General features: G+C 45.5%; 4 protein-coding genes across 12 annotated transcripts in view; 2 read left to right on the forward strand and 2 right to left on the reverse strand.

Annotated features, from left to right (window-relative positions):
- LOC110188665 (uncharacterized) overlaps positions 1–320 on the forward strand; it is a 1,682-nt gene extending 1,362 nt beyond the window's left edge. The window contains exon 3 of the mRNA XM_020958458.2: positions 61–320. Within this exon, the coding sequence (XP_020814117.2) occupies positions 61–165 (105 nt within the window). The 3' untranslated portion in view covers positions 166–320. The remainder of the gene's footprint in view (positions 1–60) is intronic.
- Positions 156–2,256, forward strand: mRpL45 (mitochondrial ribosomal protein L45). Its single transcript, XM_020958459.2, has 2 exons — positions 156–545; positions 613–2,256. Exons 1-2 carry the CDS (start codon positions 501–503, stop codon positions 1,633–1,635), a joined length of 1,068 nt encoding a protein of 355 aa, XP_020814118.2. The 5' UTR covers positions 156–500; the 3' UTR covers positions 1,636–2,256.
- loco (regulator of G protein signaling family member locomotion defects) lies at positions 2,059–22,744 on the reverse strand. 9 transcript variants are annotated; one of them, XM_020958448.2, is made up of 5 exons: positions 22,366–22,744; positions 20,192–22,299; positions 4,157–4,945; positions 2,945–4,097; positions 2,059–2,877 (listed from the first exon to the last, which is right to left on the reverse strand). In XM_020958448.2, exons 2-5 carry the CDS (start codon positions 22,289–22,291, stop codon positions 2,297–2,299), a joined length of 4,623 nt encoding a protein of 1,540 aa, XP_020814107.2. In that variant the 5' UTR covers positions 22,292–22,299; positions 22,366–22,744; the 3' UTR covers positions 2,059–2,296. The 9 variants fall into 9 exon arrangements, with proteins under 9 accessions (XP_020814107.2, XP_020814108.2, XP_020814109.2 ...); XM_020958449.2 differs by having other exon boundaries at positions 2,973–4,097; positions 22,366–22,740; XM_020958450.2 differs by lacking the exons at positions 20,192–22,299; positions 22,366–22,744 and adding exons at positions 12,359–13,469; positions 15,865–16,029.
- Positions 22,745–22,860: 116 nt separating this feature from the next.
- On the reverse strand, positions 22,861–24,049 carry BCAS2 (BCAS2 pre-mRNA processing factor). The gene is made up of 2 exons (XM_020958125.2): positions 23,710–24,049; positions 22,861–23,657 (listed from the first exon to the last, which is right to left on the reverse strand). The coding sequence occupies exons 1-2, from the start codon at positions 23,782–23,784 to the stop codon at positions 22,899–22,901; spliced, it is 834 nt and encodes a 277-aa protein (XP_020813784.2). The 5' UTR covers positions 23,785–24,049; the 3' UTR covers positions 22,861–22,898.
- Positions 24,050–24,054: the final 5 nt, after the last annotated feature.

A 24,054-nucleotide genomic window follows, 5' to 3' on the forward strand; every position in this document is an offset into this window, starting at 1 on the left:
AAGTATAACCAGTTAGTTTATGAGACAATATATGCAAGTAGCTTCTGTCCCCTCCTCCAGTTGAAGGCCAAAATGTTCAAGACCGCAGGCTATCGTTTCCTCGATGACCTACCACCGGACTGCTGTGAGTGTAGTGCGGAAGGTGAGGAGGAGGAGGATGGATAGCTTACGAACTGGAACGCACCTTTTGTTTCCTAATTTCCCATAGCCATTTGCCGAAATTTAAAGTTTTTTCAAATTAGAAACATAGGCGCTAACCTCAAACCGGACCTTTGAAACTTTTAAATTCCTATTTGTAAATATAGTTTAAATCTAACAGACTTGTTTGTGTATTCGATCTCTGCACAATCGATTAAAGATTATTTCATGCTGTCATCGATGTTTCCTCATAAGTGTGACCAGCTGCCCTAGTGGGTAAAACAGGCATTTTTAGGAAAATTTCAAGCACAATACGCAGGTCTAGCCGAAAGTTTATTATTTTACATAATAAATAAATTGCGATGGAGAAGATTGTGTCGGCTAAAACTTGTCTTAGGCTGCTTCAGGTGAGTGTAGGAGTCCCTGGACATTTATACATATCTCTACCAACTCCGCTTTCATTGACAACTACAGGCAATGCCCGCAGCCTCGAATGGTGGCCTGGGCGTGCTGGCTCCTCCTGTGCAAAACATGCTTCAGCTGCAGCAGGTGCGTCACCGGCAGACCAAGCACTGGAAGCCGGAGTTCAAGCGTCTACGTAAGATGAAGTTCGTCAAAATCGATCTGCCCAATCTGCGCGAGAAGCCGGAGGACATCAGTAAGGAGGAGATGCGGAGCCGGATGAAGGAGCGCGGTGTACTGCCGCCCCGTCCCTGGATGGAGCGACCCTTCCACATCAGCTGCACTGGCGGCATTTTCGAGGCGTACGTCCCCCCCGAAGGTGATGGAAAGAAGTCGCTTATCTCTACAACCGGCGCCAAGCAGAAGCTGGAGTTCCTAGAAAAGAAATCGAAAAGCCTGATGGCCGTGCGCAAAATCCGATCATACGAGGAGTCTTTCAGCACAGACAATTTCGGAGCCGAGGCACAGGAGATCTACATCAAGGCGCACACCCACATGGCGGCCAAGGAGAAGTACCTGATCCGCGAATTTGTCAGCGAGCGCTGTTATCCAGAGATGATGCACAACGTCAAAGACAAGACGATTCGTTGGAAGTTCCTGCAGTCGTTGGAGCCACCTCGTGTCGTGCACGCTCGTTGCACCGAGGTTATCACTAAGGAGAACCAGTTCGCCCAGGTCACCGTGCGCTTCCACAGCCAGCAGATGCTGGCCATCTACGATCGCTTTGGCCGGCTGATGCATGGCAGCGAGATCCTCACTAAGGATGTGCTGGAGTACGTGGTTTTCGAGAAGCACATCTCCAACGAGTACGGCAAGTGGAGGCTGCACGACAAGATAATTCCCGATTGGCTGCCGGCCAAGCAGCCAGCGCCCATCACCTATCGCCTGATCGAGGATGCCGAGGTTGAGGCCCCCAAGGAGCTAAGTTCCGGCGAGGAGAACAAGCAACTGGAAGCGGGCAGTGAACAGCCAAAGGAGCAACTGCAGCTGGCCACCCCGGTGGAGAGCAGGGCGAAGCCGTCTGTGGCCATATGATTGTACTTTTTGTGGGCCGCCTGGCGGCTCAGAAGATTGCACGTTAATGTTGTCTAATAGTTTTTGAGTCGCCACTAGCTTAAAATTATAATTTCTAAAAATTATTATTTGGATTTGGTTTTATTTCTTACTTTCTGTTACTTTTCCAAAGTGGAGGTTTTAAAAGTGCTTTTTTATACACCAAGAAACTAAGAAGGAAGTTTTCATTTACGTATTATAAAGAGTGAACTTAGCTGATTGGTTTAGTTTATATATTCCCGTTAGTTAATCCTAAACACATGACAATTAGGGATAAAAGATTTGTGTACTATAGCGTAGCATGAAATAACTGATGATTCAGAATTGTGCCCGAGATAATACATCAAACTCAATATTTAGTACCTTGGAAATAAGCAAACAATTAAGCAGTAATACAAGAAAGAGTTGATATATGTTTGTTTATATATTTATACAAAAAGTAGTAAAGCTAATGCTTATGGTTGATAGCTATAAATACAGACGATATGTTCACTTAGTAAATTACATGCGAAAGCTCGTCATGGATTGTGTGTGTCGACATTATGTAGGGAATACAGTAGTCATCAGTGTCAATAAATAGTGCATAGACATATATACAAGAAAGATCAGTAAAGCCAATTAAATTGCATCGGGAACAGCCGTATTACACGAAGCTACTGCTGGGCTCATCCAGGTAGGCACACCGTGAACCCGCCGCCGCCTCTTCCAGAGCCTTGCGACCCAGTTCCAGTGGAATTTTGCTCACAAACGTCGCTGTAGGCGTAGGTGGTTCTTTGGGTGATGTGGGTGACACCTGTTTGGCGGGTGAGAACTTATTGCAATAGTTGCTCGTGGGGTGGGCAACGGGCACGCCCCAGTTGGAGGGCTTGATGGGCAGCACCTTTGGCTTGGGCGGCAGCGGTGGCGGTGCTTTGGCGAATTCTGCTTGGTCCTGCGCCTCGGTAGGCAATTCAGTCTCTTGGTCCTGGTCCACCTTCATGGGCGACACCGGATGGTGGCTGCGTGTAATGGATAGCCGGGGTGCCGGCTGTGGAAGCTCCGTGGGAGAGGGTGGCACTTTGCCAACGGGGCTCAGGCTGGCCCTCACCTTACGCAGCTTAGACACGGCTGCGCTGAGATTCTCCTTGTTCTTCAGGAAATCAGGCAGATCGAAATTGATCTCTGTGCCACGCTGATCCTCCAGCCTAGCCAGCTGTGCTCGCTTCAGGCCCTCGAGTAGTTCATCTGTAAAGACAAAAAGCACGAAATTAGTTGGACAGTTCTTCGGTGGAGGCACTGCAAGGCTACCCACCTTGGTGCTCGGCTACTCGCTCCGTCACCTGCAGCTTCACACCCGCCTTCAGCTTGGCTATAATGGGCTTCTTGGGATCCGCGGCCGCCGTTGGTTGCGATGCCGCCTCCTCGGATTGCTGACTGCTCGTCGATTTCTTCTTGAGCTTGGGCAGCTTGCTGCCGGGAATGTTGCTGCCGTCACGCTGCTGGCGCCGCATGCGTTCGAACAAGGATGAGGACGTTTCCGAAGGTGCTTCGTTGGATTTCATGGAGCACAGGTCGCTGGGTCGTTGCTTCTCATTGCCAGCTGCCGCTGCTGCATCCGCCTTACTGGCCAGCAGCTCATTGAACACCTTGTTTGTCAGCTCATCCAGCTGGCCCTGCGGTAGCGGCTTCATCGGTTTGCTTTGCTTCGGCGGCACGCTACTACCGCCGCCTGCCTGAAAATCCGAGTGGAGTAGCACAATGCGTAGTCGCTGGCCATCGGCCATTGTCACCGGCTGATTTAGGTCCAGAGGCGCTTGGGTGTCCCTCAGGATGACTTGGACCTGCTCCATTTTGTAGTTGTACTTGTTGAGAATGGGCCGAATCACCTCGTGCAGCTGCTTCTTGGGCTTGCTCTTTACCGAAATCACCTTCGGATCGGGCAGGTCCAACTTGAAGGCCACACGTCTCTCGATGACCACCTCCTTGCCGGCCACCAGTTGCGATGGCTGCTGCACATCAATGGACTTGGTACTGCCCTGGAACACAATGTCGTAGTAGGGATACACTAGGTTCCTCTTTTCCAGCAGCCGCTCCACCAGCTGTCCCACCGTCTCTCCGGCCCTTGTCTGGACAATTGTGGTGGCTCCATCGGTGAGGATCACCCGGCACAGGGAGCACACGCTCTCTGCGCTGGCTCCCTGGGCACCGGCTGTGGTGCCTGCGTCGAAGGAGGACAGCGATGAGCGTGAGCTGTGCAGGTCGCTCAGGGAGTTCTGTCCGGAGACGAGCTTAAGGGATGCACTGGTGAGGAGGGCGGGTGGTGGTAGTGGTGGCGCCGGCATTAATGTACTCTGGAGGTCAGCCATTATTTCCGTGCGATCACGGGACTTACTCCGCGTCTTCCGGTGCCAGGGAAGTAGGCTTTTGCGTCGCCGATCCTCCGCATTACTGGCCGATTTTTTGAGCTGTCGAAATAAGATAGAAAATGTATCATTGGTCTCTAGGTGATCATTCAAAAACTCACTTTAGAGGAGGCGGCCATGTGAAAATTCGTCTTGAGCAGCTCGTCCAGATCGGATCCATTATAGGGCAGGGCTTGGCCCTTCTGCTCCGCCTCCACGCAGCTCTTATACAGATCGGAGCGGATGAAACGTTGGTAGCTGTCGAACTTCATCAGGTTGAAGATCTGTTTCTGGGCCGGCGCAAAGATGTCGGGAGCGGCGCCGGCGAGCTTTTCCTCGGTGAGGCTGCGTGCCTGCGAGTCCACGTTGACCGGATCACTGCTGCTGTTGGCCAGGTGCTTGCCAAAGATCTCGCGGGCCAAAGACGTCCGCTCCGCCTCCGATTCGAGCATCCGGTAGCGCTCGCAGGCAGTCCAGAAGTAGATATTCTCAGCGGAGAATTCCTTCTTAAGGAACTCGGAGAAGGTCTGCATACCAGCGGCATCCTGCAGCATCCGCTCGAAGGAGCTACCCCAGCTGCTGGGACCGCCGTGGTCCTGCGCCGAATCCGCATTAGTCACGGACACTGAGATGGCTGAGGGCGGGGCTGGTGTGGTCAGAATCTTGGGCACCTGCAGCAGGCTCAGTTGTTGTTGGCTACGCGTTGGCTTCAGATCCGGATCGAGCATCAGCGTCTTGATGTACACATCGTTGTCGGAAGCGTTCATTGAGGCAGTACGTCTCACCAGGGGCGACGAGTGACCCTGCTGCGGCTGCTGTTGCTTGGCCACCTTGTCGGAGCGTGGCGTGCGGAAGGAAGACTGTCCCCAGGCTCGGCGGAAGGGCGAGGCATTGGCGGGCAGAGCGCGGTTCTAGAAGAAATAGAAACAAGTTGTGGCTATTAAAAAATATTCCATTTTAAGAAAAGGATAAGAGGAAACTTAATGTATTTATTACGAATACCTAGATTTTCGTCAAATAACAGAAACATCAAAATCTTTACGACGTTTAAGCAGTGGTTTAAAGAATGCCAAGATATATTTTTGAAAGTATCTACAAGTGTTCAAGCACAGTAATCATTCTTTCATTTCAATTAAGACCCAGTCATTCCAAGTGCAAGTACCCAATGAGATGGAGGATAAAGAAGATGTCGATTCATGGACAATTTACAACTACAAATTGCGGGCACCCAGAATCCGGCATGTCATTATCATGGCCAGAAGACGACGGGCACGATAAACTTTTGAACTTCTCGAGTTAACTTATAAATTTGTTTGTGTGACGCACATGGTGGCTCCCCTCCAGAACTTTCCTATTCCCCATTGGGAGTTGAGTCCCTTGTGCTTATGATGATGACGATGATAATGGTATGATGATGATGGTGGTGGTGTTGGTTCTCCAAGCTGGTTGCCATTCCCCTCGGCTTAGTGCACTTGTTGGAGCCACGATAATCGCTGCTCAAAACAGACGGAGAGTCTCTCTATCTCTATGTATTCCCAGAGTGATCATTGTGTATTTGTGCATTTCCCACCGACTGTTCGTTTAACGACAGCTTTTGTGCGCCATCCCCCTGTTTGCGGGAGATTAATGAATTCCAGTCCCAAACTCTACTAGACCCATCATTCTATTCAGATCTCGGGTTTCGCAGAAACCATAACTCACTCACTCCCCGGCTCAAACACACACGAAAAAGCATTCGTTTTGTCGGCTGCCGATGATCGTTATATAGATAAAAGAGAAATTTTAAACATTTCCGGTCGGTTTTAGCTTACTCTATATGTGTCTTCATGAACCTCAAAAGGGGAAAAGCAATTTTCAATCATTTCTGTTCATTAATAGAAACCAATTTGTATCGAGTTCGTTTATATGTCTCTTAAAGAGTATCTCCGATGAACGCTGCCAATTGAGCGGATTGAAATACGTTGTAAAGGCATTTACGTCAATTCATAAATGAATAAGTCCTTAACAGTAAGAAATGGCAATTTCATCATTTAAAGAAATTTCCACAAGCTTGTTATGACATAAATGAACAAAAATATAGGGAAATATGAACATACATATGTGCATTGGGCTGAGATAAGCCCTCAGAATGGACTTTTTTTATCATTCTGTGGAAAAGCAAATTAAATATGTGGGTCAAAAGACATAAAACACTCTGAAACTACTTAAGCTGCACTCAAGTTTGACATTGTTTTTCTCTGAAGGAGGGCACAAATTTTCTAAAATTTCAGCTTTTCAAAAAAAAAGAGCCAAGTGCGACAAACAGACTGACATACACTCATCGAAATCAACGAATAAGAGCTGCGAGGCGAACATAAATCAACGCTGATTGCCAAACAATGGCCGGGTGCAAAGGGGTATCCAGTCATAAGTAGGAAGTAAGCAATTTGCCAAAGAAAATAATTAAAATAAATAAACGATGGCTAATTCGCAGACTGTTGACTCCCAGAGACGGAAAGTCCACTGTGAATTAGAGGAGACCTCAAGGCTATACAAAGTGAGCTACATCAGAATGAGCCCCATTTACAATTCAGCCACTAAAAAATCACAAAACTGATGAAGGAAAAATACATTGAAAAGAAAACCACCACTCCGTTCCATTCACTGGACAGATGTTGTGTTAGGGGAGTGTAGAGTGGAGAGCATATTTCTCCGCTTCAGTGGGCACTGACTTGGACATTTTCCGGTGCCTCTGCTGGTGGGTACATTCACATCCATATCTACACACCCATTTACATGGCCGCCGTGGATAGTGCTCTCTTTTTGCTTCTGTTTTTGAACAGAGACTCATCATTATACACCGAGAAATTAAAGATTTCAACTTTAAATTACAGGGCTTAATTGATTTGGGATCCCAATTGTGAGCTATCCCTCAGAGTTACCCTGAATTTCAGTACCTACAGATCGTCTATCTATCCTTAAAGTATCTATAAGAAATAACCAATTATGCTTCGCTTTTCCCAACTTAGTGTCTTGTAGTATTTGCTCCCTGTGTAGACTTGGACTTGGCTTAACTCTCTGGTTCAGCTCTCTCCCGCCGAGTGCCAAGTCATTGGGCTGAGTTTGCACTTTGCGGCGGCGGAGAGCTGAAACCTCAGAGGGTCCCACGAGTAAATTATCCACAGTGGGCTTTCGGCTCGGGTTACCACTCTCTGCCAAGCTTATCCACATTACAATTTCTCTGCAGGCACTGCCCGATCGGCAACCTGTCGCCATCTGGGGTGGCACTTAATTAGCAGGGCTCCGGTAATTGGAGTCTGGAGTCGATTGAAGCCAGTGGAACCGCAACAGGCAAATATTTGACGGTCCGCTGAACTTGATGGAAAATCGAGCTCCATCGAAGGGTTTCACTGGATGAGTACGCTTCCCCAGTAGCGCCATCATATCGAGCGAAGAACCACTCGAGAATATCACGTAGTCTCGTTTGGAAGCGAAACCCACCCGTAATCCATATTATTGGTTCGAGCAAATATCACGCATATCAGTTTCTTGAGAAATACATTTCGGGCGATAACCAAAGTGTACACATTGAGGGAACTGAGGTCGGGCAATGGCAAGTACGATATCAAATATGACGAAGATGTTTTCGAGGGAGCCACCACCCGCCATTCCAGAGACTCGAAATATCTGTCACCCTCTAGAAGTTCCACGAAGTGTGGCACAAATTCAGGGAATTGCTGATAAATCATAAACAGCCCCTAAAATTTGTATGTATGTTTTTCTGTATCTAAGCAGCTGCAGCAAAAATCTATTTGTAAACAAATTACTATAGCTTCTTTTATAAGCCATCTAGAAAGATATTATACGAGACCATATATTGTCCTAAAGTCTATTCTGATAATATTATTATGACCTCCACTGTATGTGGGCATGAGTGTACTGCACAATCGACTCCGTACATACATATGCCATATTTGTGAAATTCCCAACAATGAAATCGAATCTTATCTAAGGAAAGGCAATTTATGGAGTATTCTTGATTATGGATTGGAAATACGACTCCAAAATGGGGCGTCTTGAGGGTGGAGCAGGCAAGAGGAAGGAAGAGGAAGAGATACATTTAAAAGATTTAATTAGGAATGCAAATGATAAACTAACCATAACCGTGATTAAGCCAGAACCTACCCGGCTTGCTGTGGATTCTCGCTCTTTAACAATTCAACTTTTATTTTGTTTTCTAAACTTCGGAGTTTCAATATCTTCCTTTTTTTGCTTATTTTGCCAAAGGTGAGTGTGCGTGTGTGTGTGTTGCGTGGGCAATGCAATGGCAGAAAACGAAAACGTGCCGCTTTTGTCAACTCGCTTTGGCGCTTACTTTAATTTTCTCTGGCTTTATTCGCACTCGAATTCACTGCTACTCAGCACTCCGCACTTCGCTCTATGCCCCGGGGCTTTATGTAATTGCTTTATTTCACTAGCGGGCGGGCAATAGTAGTAACTCGGCGTTTCACGGAAAAAGAAAACCCCCGAGAGTCGCGTACCAGCCGCTTCAACGCGAAAAGTATCTTTGGGATGCGAGTTGAAATCTTTACATTATCGTTAGCTCGAACGCCAGATACAATATACAAAGATACGAGCAAAGAGAGCGAAAGAGCGGCTGAGAGCAAGGGAGAGTGCATTCGAAATTGAGCGTTCCACACTGTGGGAAAAAAGTGTGTAAACTAAAATCAACCAAGATAATACAAAATGCTACTTCTTCATTATTTTTTGTATACATCTTTAGCCTTCTTTTAAATATGCAAATAAATATGCAAATTTACTCAAATGTTATACTTTAAAATAATGGGAAAAAAGTGTGTAAACTCAAATCTACAAAGATGTTACTTTTTTATAATTTTTTGTACATATCGTTAGCTTTTTTATTTAATATGCAAATATACTTTTTAAATATTTACTCAAAGATTATACTTTAAAATAATGTGGAAGTTTTACAAATGTATTTCAACACTAATTTCCCAAATCGACTCCACTGTATGATCGTGGCCCCACAACAGCTGGTTTAACGTTTGGGGGAGGCAACCTATAGTTGGCGCTCTCGCTCTCGCTGGCTCTCCGGTTTTCGAAATTCGAACTCGACTCAGTTTGATCGTGTGTGTGTGTTTGCTTACTCATTCTCAATGAGAATATGCCTTTTGTTCGTACTTCGCTCTTTGTTGCTGCTTTTATTACTGTTTTTGTTGTTGTTGTTTTTGCCTATTTGCCCGACACCGGCTGTTGCCTGGCATTTGCTTTTGTTGTTTGCATTGCTGCTTATGAATGAACCTCGCACACACACACAAGTTTGAAGCGTGTGTGTACAGCATGTTGTGGGAGTGTTGCCTCACCTCGCTCTCTCTCTCTCTCTCTCCCTTGGCGTGTGACGCATTGTTTTTGCTTGTTAATTAAATGCCATTTTGGTTTTGGCCAATTAATTAAGCTGCTTGCCGCATTTTTGCACATTCAACACAAATGCCCATTTAAGTAGGCAATGGCAAAACGGCTTAATGAGCCACAAAGTTGGGTGCGCAAAAAAAAATGCCGCCGAGTAAATAAACTGCTCTATTTTTAGCCAAAAACGCTGGCAAATAAATTAAGCGATCTCCCTTCGCTAGCGATGTAAACAAAGAGAGCCAGACAATTGGAATAATTAAAATGCCAAGCAAAGGCAAACTGGAATGCGGGCGGCAGCTGCTTTGTTGCTGTTCTTATTGCGATTTCACTACCGCCACTGCCTTTGCCTTTTCCCTCTGCTGCTTTTTACTGCCTTTGCTGCGCATTTGATTGATAAATTAAGCAATTTGCAGTTATCCCAAAGACAGGGCGGAGGGAGGTGGTCGATTGGAAGCGCAAAGAACGCGTGGATACCCCCAACTGTGGCCACTTTCCAGATCATGTGAGCACAATGGAAACCTCTCCCATTTTTTTTTTGCACTGCGTGCGCGTTTTTGTCTATAATTTCACAGTTATTTATGATTTGTTTAGTTAAAATGGATAGAAAAAAAAACACAAAAAAAAGGGAACGATAATTTTCCTCATTTTACGCACTTTGCTCTGGCTTTTCTCTGAGCTTTGTGCGTGAACTACATGCAGTATCTTCATCATACATACATATGTGTGGATATAATTTCCAACAATCGGATCTGTTCCGTTCCCAAAACCCATGAAATGCAAAAAACAACCAAGCATTTTACATTTGTGGATTACAGTACAAATTCACTAAGTTAAACTAATGGAATTTATAACAATAATTGTTCAAACTTGAGTAACTTTTCCTAAATTATACAGAAGTTAAGTCAGTCGTAATATTGAATAACTTCGGAACACCAAAATGTTAATTTGAAAAGCTTTCCTATGTTAGTTTTTATAAGGTTAATAAATGTGCATACTGCATTTACAATTTGTGACAATTAAAAATTTTGTCAATTTTTGTCAATTTTAATGATGTAACCCCTTATAAAATTTTGAAGAAATTGGTAAATTTTTTTTTCATCCTGAGTTGGCTAGATCGATTCGCCTGTTAATGCTGATCAAGAATATATATACTTTATAGGGTCGGAAAATACTTCTTTACTACCTTGTAAGCGTTTGACAAAGTATGATTTTGGTAGACACTTAGATTTCCCTGACTATTGAAAACGAAACGTTGTGTCTTTAATATTTTCTCTATGGCATTATAATCCATGATTCCATAAATATATAATAGTAGAAATGTTAATAAATATGCTAAAAGATTGTTCCTTAGTTTGTAGTAAAGGAGTCTATTGAAAACGAACTCTTCTTGCACAGGCAATTCCAATGAAGTTTGACTGTATCGTATTTTTTGAGCAATTGCGGCTCGCTGTGAATTAAATTAAATATCCGGCATGCCGCTTGTTTGTCTTGGTTCTTTTCGTTTTTCGTTAATTTTATGGAAGCTAATGCGGGTCATATGCGTTCCGAATGCTCTCCAGGCGGAAGATATATGTACAGGAATCCTACGGATGTGTAGCTTGACTTTTTACAATGGCCACAATCATTTTACGACTTTTATACGATCCATGTGGGCAAGCCCGAAAGGAATATTTATTTAATTTCTTTATTGATGAATGAAGATGGTAAATAGCGTAAGCAGCGTGGGCTATTTCCCCACTTGGCAACCGAAAAACCACTGGGAGACGGAGGCCAGTGGTTGTCCAATGGGGAACTCATTGAAAAGTGAAATGCGCCACGCGTCGCCCATACAAATGCGACAATTAGAAAGTCATTATGGCGGACAAGTGGTGTCCCGATTAGGAATTGGACACGAAGATGTTCACTTTGCATACCAAAATAAGGTATAGTTATCATCTAACTAAAAACGACTTGTGATCGTGCATCAGCAGAGATCTTCCTCATAGATGGAATCAATGATTGATTTGTGGCATTACAAACAAAACGCATTTTATTGGACTATAAACTATAATCCCATCTAGAACTAGGATGCATCGAGCGATGGCAAGATAAACATCGTGAGTTCGAAGATCACTGGGGTTTTCTCTAGGGGATTCATCGGAAGCCAGGTGCTGCCATACGGAATCCTCGACGGATTGCGCGGATTCGTATTAATGGGAATTGATTGACGACGACTTGGGCATAAATAAACAGCTTCCAGTGAAAAAATATGAAGAGTTGGCATAAACAAATTCGGAAATGAGGGGAAACAGAGAGAGATCAGGGAATGGAATCGTTGGGGCGAATCACCTTGGCGCCAGCTGGGCAGGAGCACTCAGGTAATTATATTGGCTTGGGGCGCTAGAAATTGATAAGTATTTCACGGAAAATCACCTAAGACGGGCATCATAAGACTAAGTTTTAAGTATTTTATAACAGCTAAACTTGTTAGACAGCAAATTATAGTTTTTCTAAGGTCTCTCAGAATCATAAAAGAAATTTCTAAGTGTTTGAAAGAATAATTTAAAAAATTATCCCGCAAATAAAAGAAAAGAATTCATCAGTACACGCTTTTATTTTTATTATCAATGTTTATAATTTGAAGCTTTAAAATAAGTACTAAACAGAAATACTATACAGTAAAAAATTTGCCTTTGGTTAGATATTAAGAAACTATAATCAATGGAATCTGTATCTTACCTAAAGAATGTAGTATTAGAAACCCACATTTGCTAGATTTAATTTAGTCTTAGATTATAAAATACAGTCTTAATGAGTGCCCTCTAGCTGAAATTCGTGAATATAAACCCGAAGCTTTATTTAAGACTTGAGACTTATTCATTGAGTTTATTCATTCTCTGGGACAAGAAGGAGGCTGGTATCTAAAAGTGACTCACGCGCATGACATTGGTGGCATCGCGAAGTGGCGGCGGCTTGCTGAAATCCATCTGCTGCACTGCATCTGGATCGCTGAGGGATCGTCGCAGAGTGGTGACCGAGGCACGCTTGGCGTGGAAGGATCCTCGCAGGAAGCGTGCAAATTCGCAGGCTGCATTCCGTCCGGCACGACAGACCGCTCGTGGAGGTGTCACCTTGAAGCTGGGCAGCAGGGGGGCGTGCATCTCGAAGGAGGAGTCCGGAGAGAGATTGCGGCTATTGGAGCTGCCCGACTGGGAGGTCAGGTTGGAACTGGCCGAGCTTATGCCGTCGTCGTGCTCCTCCTCCTCCTCCTCCTCCTCGTCATCTTCAGAGCTTGTAGCTGCTTCTCCTGCAGCACCCAAGGCCAGTGGCCGACAGCCCAGCTGCTCCGGATCCTGGCAACTGGTCACACGGATAAGGACAGGTGAATCGGCTCGAATCTCCTCCGGCTCCGGCTCACTGAGCTTCCGACTGCCACTGCGTCGCTTGGTGGCCGAACTTAAGAACTGCAGCACCCGGGAGGCACTCCGGCAGCTGCGTCGCTCCGCCTGGACACGAGCCATGGCCAAAGGTGGCGGCATCAGATCCTCTGCCTCAGCACATCTCCTGGGCAGCAAATTATCTGACCTCTCCTCCTCCTTGACAGTCTCTGGGCGAACACTGATCTGTGGCGAGGCACTGCGTCGGCCACTGGCACTCTGGTAGAACTCCCTGGCCTTGCGGCAAATGTATGGAGAGCTCATCTTGGACTTGGCCTTGGGCGTGCTCGCCTGCCGCTCCTCAAACTCTCGCACGAACCGCGCCAGATTCTCGCGGTCCAGCTCGGTGAGGCAGCGATGGCGCACGTGCTTGGGCGTAGAGCCCGCCGAGGATCCTGGCTGGATGCGCTTGATCTCGAAGCTGCTGTCGAAGGTGCCGGAGTCGTTGAGCTGGCTCAGTGACTGGACAAAGCGTTCCACCATGCTGGCGATGCTGTCGCCGCTCTGGGAACTCGGTTTCTGTTGACGAGGATGATGATGATGATGCTTGGTGACGGGTACTCTGGAGCCACTGCCTCTGGTTGTGGAATTGTTCATGACGCGCACTTGCCTAAATGGGTTTGATTTGGTTATTACAATTAGCACTTGGCTAGGCACATACACACACACTGTGCAATCGAAACGCAAAGTTCTGGCGAAGATCTTGTCTCTATCTCCGCAATGTATTTTAGCCACGTTCGCGTTGTTCGACTGTTCGCGATCGACTGAATTTTCCGGGCCAAATGGCCGGGCTAAGGTAAACTTTTCACGCACTCACACCAGCAGCAGCAGCAACGTGGAAATGCGAAAGGGGAAAACCTATGCAAATTGAAGAGAACACATCTCTGGGACGCCTGCGCACTCGAGGCCCAGACGGCAGACACCAGACCTCGATGTTGAGTAAGCACTTTGCCATTTCCCTCCCATATAACTGCTTTCTTCGGAGGCGACTGGAAGACGTGTGTGTGATTCGCATACGAAATATATTACTAAAGACTGGAGACACTGACGGAAATTGTCACTTTAGTGGTGCGTCACTGGGCTCCTCCATAAGGAGATGCTCATTTACGCAATCGCAGTGTGTGGGATCAAAAGGCAAACTCACGACCACCAAAAATGTTGGATGAAGAAACCTCATAATCCAAACAAAAGTGAGGGCAGTAGAAAGAAATTCCTAACTTATAATATATAGAACACAACTAATGGGGCGCCCATAAAATGAGCTCTTTACTCGCCTCCCCCCGTATCGGGCATCTGGCATTATGTATACTTTTACTGCGACTAAAGTCAACAACAAACTCTCTTATCAATATTTGAGTATCAAAAATAGCTAAAAGTTGCCGTGTAAACATTAGAAAGAAAAGTGTGACTGCGCAATATGAGCCAAGAACTTAATAGCTCTGACCCAAATGGAGAAAATAAATATATATATGTACATATATCGGAATAACCAGAAGACACCCGAGAATCGTGACCACTCAGGGCAGCCTTATCACGTTGAGGGTCTTTAAGGGTAAAGTGAATACCATGTCGCTCACTTGGGTCACGTTAGAATGATGTCTCTTAGATCTAGAAACAGAATCAGAATGTAGAATAAAGAATCAGAGACTCTAAATACAACGAAGATCTAACATAAAGTGAGAACTCCCATACAACCGTCATATAATATAGTAATATAATATAATCATTAGTTAAGCTACGATCCACTGTATACATAATTTATTTTCCCAGCTGAATCCCTATATTATTACTTGATCATTTCCTTCCCTATACTTTAATGAGTGACTAACACAAAATCGAATAATCCAAAGAACTCAATGACGACAGCCGATAGATCAAAGTGATTTCCCGTATTGCGCGTCTCATTGTTTTCGCCACGAATTGCATGTGACATCATTAGTGGATTATAAACAAATCAAATGAGATGAGAATTCTAATGTATATTCCCAAGGAAAGTGATTAAATTGGCATTATGCTTTGCGAAATTCGGGGAAATTCCACAGAAATCACAGCAAGTGTAATAAATCTGAAAAGCTGTCTGGGGCTATTCCATTGAATAGGTCAAAATCGGAATATTTGTTCCCCCTTTCGACTATTTTTGGCATTTAAGTGGAAGTAGCCACCGTTGTCGATTTGTTTGATTTTGGTCGATTTTTAAGTGGAATCTTTTTCTGGGGGTGGCAAAGGAGAATCACTGGGCTCGTTTACACCAAAACCAAATAAATAAGACACTTGTGGGCCGATTTTTTTAAAGGGGATTCTCGAGGAACAGTCGAACAACGTGGCAGGCAATTTATTCCGTATAAAACTTTGCGATTTTATTGCACAGTTTGGTATTTAGATGGTAATTTCATTTCATTTCGAATGACTCGCTCTCTCGCTCGCGGCACTTGAAGTTCTTGAGTGTTTTTTGGGGGAAAAGTTTATAAAAACATTCAGACACGCCCACACGAACTTATCAATCAAATTGGTATCGGTGGGGAAATACCGCAGCAGGGCAATCGAATCATTATTTTGGCCATTATCATTTTCGCATGGTATTTGAAGTCGCTAGCGTTTCGCAGGCGATTCGTGGGCGACTTTATGCTGTGCGCTTTCGCGTTTTACGCGTTTTTAGCAATGACGTCGATTGGGGGATTTCATTTGTTTGATTATTTTGCATATCTCAAGGCAAATGGAAATGGAATGTGTGTTTTGTGCAATGGAATTCGCGCACAGCCTATGAATCGGTGAAAACATTTCCATGTTTTTCTCATTTCTAGCTTTTTCTTTCTTTTTTTTTTCCACCGTCTATGTTTGTGTATTATTTAGCACGTTCTATTTCTGGTGGCCGCCAAAAGTTCAATTGACTGCTGTTTTTATTTCCCCAGCCAATATTTGATGCTCTGCGGTGATGCTGAGCGATGAGATGAGTGCGAGAATTCTCGTTTCAAGGAGAGGCGTTGATGGATCGCTTCTGGACGTACACAATAATTTGGTTCTAGGTCCGGGTAATTAACCCGGTTAAAGGTGTTTCACAGAGTTCACGTTCTGTTTATTCAGCTAATTTAATTTTGAGTTTCGACAACTCTCAGGTGTTTTATAAATATACGTTGTGATCGAATGAACTGCGCTCGATGACTGACTCACTCAAGTTTTGCCAGCGACGATCGCAGCTCCGATCGCTGTTAACCTGGCTCAAATCGAAGGCAACAACATGTTACCAATGGCAGCAGAAACAACACCGAGCAGCTGAAACGGCGACAGCAGCTGCTAAGGGAGTGCGAGCGAAAGAGAGCGCATGCGCGCGGTTTACAAGCGTTTTCTGACTTTGCCGCTTTCGCTGTTCTTGTTACAGTACAACCTCGGTACAGAGAACAATTTCGACAGCGAGAATTTTCTATCTACTCTTCACTAAATTTAAATATATTTCTATAATATTTTTAAACTTCCTTTACATTTTAAAATGTAAAAACATTTTTTAAAAGTTTCACTCTTTTCCAATATTCAATGATTAATTTATTCCAATTTAAATGGTGAATCAGAGTACATATGACTTTAGAAAATATTTCTGTAAAATATGTAAATTCTTTCAAGTTTTTTTCAGTATAAAAGGGAACCCTATTAAGTAGTGCTCACTGTAACGCTGGTTGTTGTTTTTACTGCTGATCATTTAGTCACTTAGTGAGCACTAAAACCTGAACATACCAGATCGAAGACAGGGTGGAAAATGAACAGTCGAGTCAGGTGTTTTCCATGCACTTGCTGAATGCATAAATTTGAAACTGTAGTTAATTTTTTATACTATATCTATCAATACCCTGTAATGAGCGGCATTGAGTCACTGTAGTGGCCAATCCCTAAAATCGTATACGATTACATTCAGTTACTAAAGCTTTGATAGTTCTAATTAAAGATCAAAGTAATAAAGTGCTTGAAGAGAAGAATATTGAATACACCCCGGTGACTGGAATTTTTTATACAAATTGGTTATTTTCCATTTTTAAAATGCTTTAAATTTTTATGTGCACATTAAGGGTTATTGATTTACGCATAAATATAAGTATATCAGAATTTATAACAAACTTTTTATGTGCATGATTGTCGTTCAGACTTAAGCCGTAAGATATTGCTCAATAAATGCAATTGCATTGGTAATATTTGCATAGTTTGATTATAAACAAATGAATGTTTATTTTTTATACTCTTGAACCCATTTTAAATTCCGTTTAAATCGTTATTGACTTTAATAACTGCATGGAAATTCCGCAAAGAGCTGGAGTCTGTCATCTGGAGGGTATCATGTGATCGCTCTCCAAGGGCCCTTTTGGCCAGATCTTTCTTTGGTGTCTGCGGCGGGTTTTTTCAGACAACTGCTTTTGGGCTATATCAATTGGCAGGTTACGTGCCTGGAGCGCAAGGTGTTTATTATTAGCAACGTTTCTGACGTACTTCGGACCGTCAGCCCCATTCACTGCTCTTATTCGTTCATTTGTTTTCGCTGCTATCAAAACATGGAGCCCCAAAAACAAAGGCAATCACACAGGCGGTTATGTTGAGCCAGCTAAATATAATGCATTTTAAAAATAAATATATTGTTTTGTCACTTTGGCATTTGGCACAGAGCAGCTACTGATAAGCCACTGATGATGATTGCAGCCATGCGGCTGTAGATACATTCGGTTAGGAATATGTATCTCTAAGGTTTTCCCATTCCCACGTGCGTCATACGGCAAATACGTTACAAATTCCTAAGCCTTGGTAACAGAAGTCGCAGACAGAGGCCGCTTCGTGGCTAACAGCTCCACAAAGAAAACAACCAACTTGAATTACCCAAACCGCTGGCCAAAGTCAAGTGTTCTAGCCGAGCCCATTTCCCATGACGATCCGCTTGGCCAAGAGGGAACCGAGTAAGTAACGTTCGTTTGGCAGGCTATCCTCCCTTCCTTAACTTGCTTAATTTCCGACATTGTCCACTGCAGCACGAGGGTTGTTTCCCTTATGCACCTGTGACGGCATGTGCCACTCCACCTTGACGCAAAAGGGAAGCCGCGCAGGTTGCCCGCCAAAATGCCGTCAGAGCAAAGTCAACCTGTTGGAACAGCCGGCCCAACTATGTTCCGGATTGCGTGCCGGCAAAGACTAGAAGTAAGTCAAGTCACCGCGGTAGTGGGATGGGGTCAAAAGGGCACCTGACACTGGCTCACCCATTAGTCAATTGGTTGTTATCGTGGTGGAAATCTTTAAAACTAAACACGCTACAAGCGAATTTATATATTGAACTAGTTTTAATTAAATTTTGTTCATTTAATTCAACCTAAAATGGCTCTGCCAGGTGTTTTTCATGATTGATCGACTTGTTAAAGTCGATATAAATAGATGTCAATTAATTAACATGACATTAACCAATATAAATATTTGTTTGGCTAAAGTGATATATTTTAACAAGTCTTCTAACTCATGCTGCTTTACCTTCAGTTGAGTGTAATCAGGATTGTTTAATTAACACTTGTGCAGGTGTCACAATATAAAAAGATTGTGGACAAAGGAGGCACTGTTTGCTGATTACGACCATGAGAAGGCAACTAGTGCTTGCTATCGAAGGTGTAAGAACGTGCTGAAATAAGTAAACACGCGAAAGCCTACGAACATTCAACGGAGATTACTAATTCTAAAATAACAAATACATTTGCTCACATATATTTCCCCGAAACATTGTAGAAAAGTAGGATAAGGGAGCCCTGCGATAAATGAATGAATCGGTTGCAAAGTCAGCCGGGCATAAAGCTAAGCTAATAGCAACTGACACAATGAGTAACATTTTCCATAAATGGAACTTCAAAAGCACTCTAAATCACAGGTTCGAGACTGAAAGGTCAATTCCGCCTGACAAGTTCATTTTCCGGGGAAGTTCGGGGGTGTAGTCGCCGTCATCGATCAGTGGGAAAACAATGATAAGTGAGAGATATATCCACATGTTGTCAGCTTACCGGGTTCGGGCTCTCCTCCGAGTACAGGCCACAAACGAGTTCTCGAAATGACATTTTTGCATTGAGCTGGCTTGGTTGCTTGCCCTGTTTGTTTAACTTTTTTGTTGTTAAATTTATTTTTTCACACAATTGAACTTGCAATTCGTCGCACACGTTTTACTCCGCCAGACTTTGTTCCTTCTTGTTTCTTGTTTTATCGTAATGAGAATTTATATATATTTATTTCAGTCACAACTGCTCCTTGAACTGCCGATGAACCTTTTATGGAGCAGCTTTTCGCGAAGGTAATTTTATTTATTTGTAATTTCCACGCACGAAGTAAACAATCCCGGTACAGCGAAAGTGAAACCGCAACGGGTGACCAAATCGTACAGAATCGCGTGTTTTGTCAAATCGAAAATCAAACTAAATTACGAAGAAACGACGAAAACATCGGGGATTCGGTTTGGGATCGGGTACGGGAATGGGAATGGGAATCGGCAGATTGGGGACCCACAGCGGCGGCAGCGGCGAAAAGGTCATCAGACGTCGACGCCATTAATTGCTTTAGATTGAATTAAGCTCGCTGGCCCAGGAGGCGTCGACGCAGCTGCTCCAGCGCTCTCGAGCTTTACAGTCGTCGTGACCTACGAATATGACGTCATTGGAGCGAAGCACTCTATTTTTAGCCGGCTATTTCCGCTCTTATCACACATGACGCGCTCCCCAGATAATACCGATCAGAGCGAGGAGGAATAGGTACTCCCAATTGTAATGGCTATAAATCCTAGGGGAACCGTTAAAACACAAAAACCGAAACAATTGGCCACCTATTGCCAAAGCGTCACTGTGGCTACTGAAACTCCGGACGAAGCAAGGCCCGGCAAACGAATGACAAAGGAAACGCCAATATATGGCCACCGGGACTCGGAGAGCGTGCGAGAGTTTTGGCCGCTTATCTTTGCGGCCCAGAGAGTGGAATAGGAGCGGAGCGGGGCGATAAGCTCCGAGAACCCAGATAACTCGAGGCGGCGTCCAGGTAAACAGATTTTTGACTGCGCACAGGAACGGTTCAAAAAGGTAGAGGGTTTGAAAACAAGGCATTATAAATATTTTAAGAAAAGATTGGCGGCTTTACAAGCATTGAATCATTTAAGAATTTTCAATAATATTTTAGTTAAAGTGTAAAGTTCATTAAAAAAAACCTTCAAAAAACCCCTCAAGTAATTATTTAGCTTTCCTAGGAACCCCAGAAAGTGCCATAACTTATATGATTAAATTTAAACATTGTTTAAAAAATAATAAATGTAATAAATGTAGAAAATTTCCAAAGAAAATCACTTACCCCAAGATCCGGTTCACTATTGGTAGCTTCTAATAGGCAATGCGTAGACGAGGACGCTGATAGACTGGCTCGTTCCCTGTGTGACTTGTGCAAGTTCTGTAGACTGGCCCATGTATCCATGGCCTGATCGATGCATGTCACACTGGCCGACGACGATTGGACATTGTCGATGGCCTCGAATCCCAGGGAGTGACGTGAACCAGGTTGTCCAAAGACCTGGGCACTCAGCTTGTGTGGTGTTGAGGGAGCCTCCATTATCAAGGATCTGCGTATCTTTCGGGGCACACATGATGGATGGGCAAAGGTGTGTGCCTCATCTAGAGAAGGTGCGGCCGAATGCAGGGAAATGTCGTCCATGGAGGCCACAGCGCCCAATGCACGCGGCGAATCATCCACGAAGAGATTCAACACATCATCACAAGAGCGCGTGGACGTGAGATTCGTGGCCGGACTCTTAATAAGATTGAAGCTGGCCAGGAGGTTGGGTCGACGCAGCGAAGAGCTTCCTGGCGGCGACTTTGGATGGCCAGATGGATCGGGCATGGCCCGCACAGTCAGTCGGTTGTCCGGAATACCCACAATGCCCAACGGCCGTGCTGGCGCCGGATGTGTTGGCGGTCCGGCATGTGCTGCTCCTGCTTCGGCTCCCAGGAAGTCCACGACCAGAATACGATCCGAAATATTGGTGCAATCGTTGTTGAATCCAATGCCCGAGTCAGAGTTTGAGGTGGTGGTGGATATCTCACTGTGATTCGAGGGCTGCGGTGAGTGAGCAGCGGCTCCAGCGACTCCAGCTCCAGCTTCGTAGTCCGCTTGGTGGCTGCGACTGGCCGGCGGTAAGATGCGCATGGTGTACATGCTGCGAACCAGGTTCACCACGTACTCCGAGTTGTTGGGAAACTCAAGGCACAAATTAGAGATGGGGTCTCGGGTGCACTGCAGCCGAAACTCGTGTGCTCGCTGCATGTGCTGGGCATGTTCAATCAGCTTAGTATCGATGACGAACACATGGCAGCTGTGCGAGATGCTGATGTGGCCAGAAGCAGCTGCTCCGCTGCCGGCACTCGGCTCGTACTCCTCCTCAATCTGGGTGTTGTGCACGGCGCTGGTCACCAAGCCGAAGAACCGATTCTCGCTCTCCGAGGACGAGCTAACGAAGTTCAGTCTCGCCGAAGAGTACGTGGCCAGGACTCCGCCGCCGGCGCTCTGCAGGCTCAGGCTGTCCGGTGTGATGCACATAAGCACGATGGTGGGTTGACGTTTCTCCTGGCGCAGCTTCCGAATGCATGAGCGCACCGTTTGCAGCTTGGAACTGTGCGAAATTTGCTTGGGCATCTCGATGGTCCCCAAATAGCCAACAATAACGCGGTACTCCAAGGCAGCGCTGCCCACCGCTCGCACCATGGCGCTGACATTAGCCACATCCGCCGCCTTGGACAGACTGGCCACCAGCGGAGCATCTTCCAGCACTGGTCTGAGGGTCAAATGATCAGAAGATGGCTTTGCACTTGGCTCTACTGCCTCCGGCAGGGGCAACTTCTTCTGCGGCGAGTTGCGCAGCCTATGCAGCTTGGCCTTGTGATGCAGGAAGCGCAGTTTGTGCCTCAAGCTGGCGGCCAGGAGTTGACCCCTTAGGGTGGCGTTGGCATTCTCCTCATCCGAGCTGTCGGAGTAATAGTTCTCGGCAATCTGCATCCGGATGCTGCCAAATGAGTTTCCAATTAGCTGCACTACGGTTTCGTGCGGCAGCTTGGAAACATTCAGGCCGTTCACGGAGATGAGGAAGTCACCGGAACGCAGGCCGGCCTGCTCCGCGGGCGAGCTGCTGATGATGCAGGACAGACGGCAGGGCTGCTGTCCGGAGATGGTAAATCCAAAGCCGTTGTAGCCCCTGCGAACCTCGACGGTGCGGATGCCATTGTAGTTGTAATTGGGTCGCTTTTTGCGTCGTCGCTGCTGCTGCTGGGCGCTTGAATTAGACGTTGTAGCTGAAGGGGCCGTCGGTCCGGTGGCAGCTGCTTGCGAGGAGTCAGCACCTCCTGCGGCGACGGCGGTCGAGGAAACGCCAGTTATAGGCAACGGCGGATGATGGTGATGCATGGCGCTCACTGGGACGGTGAAAAGGAAACTAGAAGCTGATCGTGGCACACATCTGGCGATAGTACCATACGCACCTTTCTCATGGATCCAGGCTGGGGCTGCTGCTTTCGGGGAATGGAATGCAGTTTCTGTTGCTGCCCCTTTTTCGGATGTGGATGCTGCACGTCGGTCCTCTCGCTCGCACCTGCGGCTCGCCTATGCCAACTATGTAATCAATGGCAGGCACACACACAATCACGAGCGCCTAGAGTGGCAGGCGTATTTTGTTACACTTTTCTAGCCCCTTATATACCTTTCAGCCAGGTTGTTCTTGGGTTCAACTTCATTTTGACACTGTTAAAAAGCCTTCACTGGTAAGTTGATGCGGTTTTTTCTTTAATTTTTGTAAATCAACAAAAATGTCTGCGCAAGCGTAACTATAGTGTGACCGTCGGCAAAACGCCTGAAAACACCTCATTCTGGGGACAGCCTAAAATATGACAACAAAAAAACAAAAGATGGTCACACCATTAAAAATTTAATTAAAATCAATTTTAATCATAACCATAAAAAAATAGAAAACTAGAATGTGTCGTTATCATTTGTTTATTCAAAGTTGGAAATATACCTAAGCTGATGAGTCGTTGGAGGATTCATCCTGGGCCTCGGCTGTAGCTTCGACTTTCTCGTCCTCGTCTTGGCCCCCAGTTTCATTGGCATCATTGCTATTGCTATTACTAGCACTCGAATTGCTCTCGACCTGTTCGTCCTGACCAAATCCATTGGTGTGCTCCGGAGTAGGAGCCGTGTCATTCGCACTTGCTGGCGGAGCAAGGCTCTCCAGCTTCTGGCGGGCGGCATGGACAAGCTTCTCCAGCTCCGCAGACTCTGTTTCAATCTCGTAGTTCTTAGACACAAGCAGCACCCAGTGGGCCTCCAGGGAGCGCAGTCTCTCGCCCGCCTGTGTTTGTGCCTGCTTGCGCTGCCAGTTGACATCCTGGATGTCCTTTTTCAGCTGCTGCAACTGCAGCTGCGCCTTCGCCTGCATGGCGGTAAATACCTCGAGGTAGGACTTCCACGCCTCCGTGCCGTAGTCGAGCATCAGCTCCAGGTTGAGGGAGCGCACCCACTGGTGCTCAAGCTGGGCCATCGAGTTCTCAATGGCCTCCTGCCAGGCGGACACTTCCGACAGCTTCCCGGACGGAGGCGGGGGCAGCTCGTACCGCTTCATAGAGAGCGTCTCCATGGGCAAGCGGTTCTGGATGCGCTCGAACTCGTTGACCATCAGCGGGGTCTCAAATGGCGAGGCTGCCGGCAGCGGCAGGTGGTCCAGGTAGTTCTTTGTAGGGCGATAGCGTCGGCACTCCTCCTCCACCATGGCGAGGGCCTTCAGAATCGAAAATTATAGCTACAAAAGACTAATAGCTTCATCCACTTACTGATTCCCTGACCCCCACATCGTCGTAGCCGTGATCAATGTATGGTAAAGCGTCAACAATTACTTCGCCGGCCATTTATAAATTATTATTATTTTTATTTTGTAGAATCGAAAATTGTTGCGATAATTTTTTTTTTTTTTTTGTTTTGATTTTGTTTTTTGACCACTCTTTGGTCACTCTGAATTTTCGAAGCTGTTATTTAACATTTTACATCATATTTAACCTTTTACACGTTTACAGATACAGGCGGTCGAATTCTTATTTTTGGGGTCTTATCCTTGTTGTTGGGGTTGAATTCTCATGTAGAATGTAAAATTCATTTGTTATTTAACAGAGCAGTGCTGA

The sequence above is a fragment of the Drosophila serrata genome, unplaced genomic scaffold (assembly GCF_035046125.1).
Source record: "Drosophila serrata isolate PLE 108 unplaced genomic scaffold, ASM3504612v1 contig_241, whole genome shotgun sequence".
In the NCBI taxonomy this organism is placed as follows: domain Eukaryota; kingdom Metazoa; phylum Arthropoda; class Insecta; order Diptera; family Drosophilidae; genus Drosophila; species Drosophila serrata.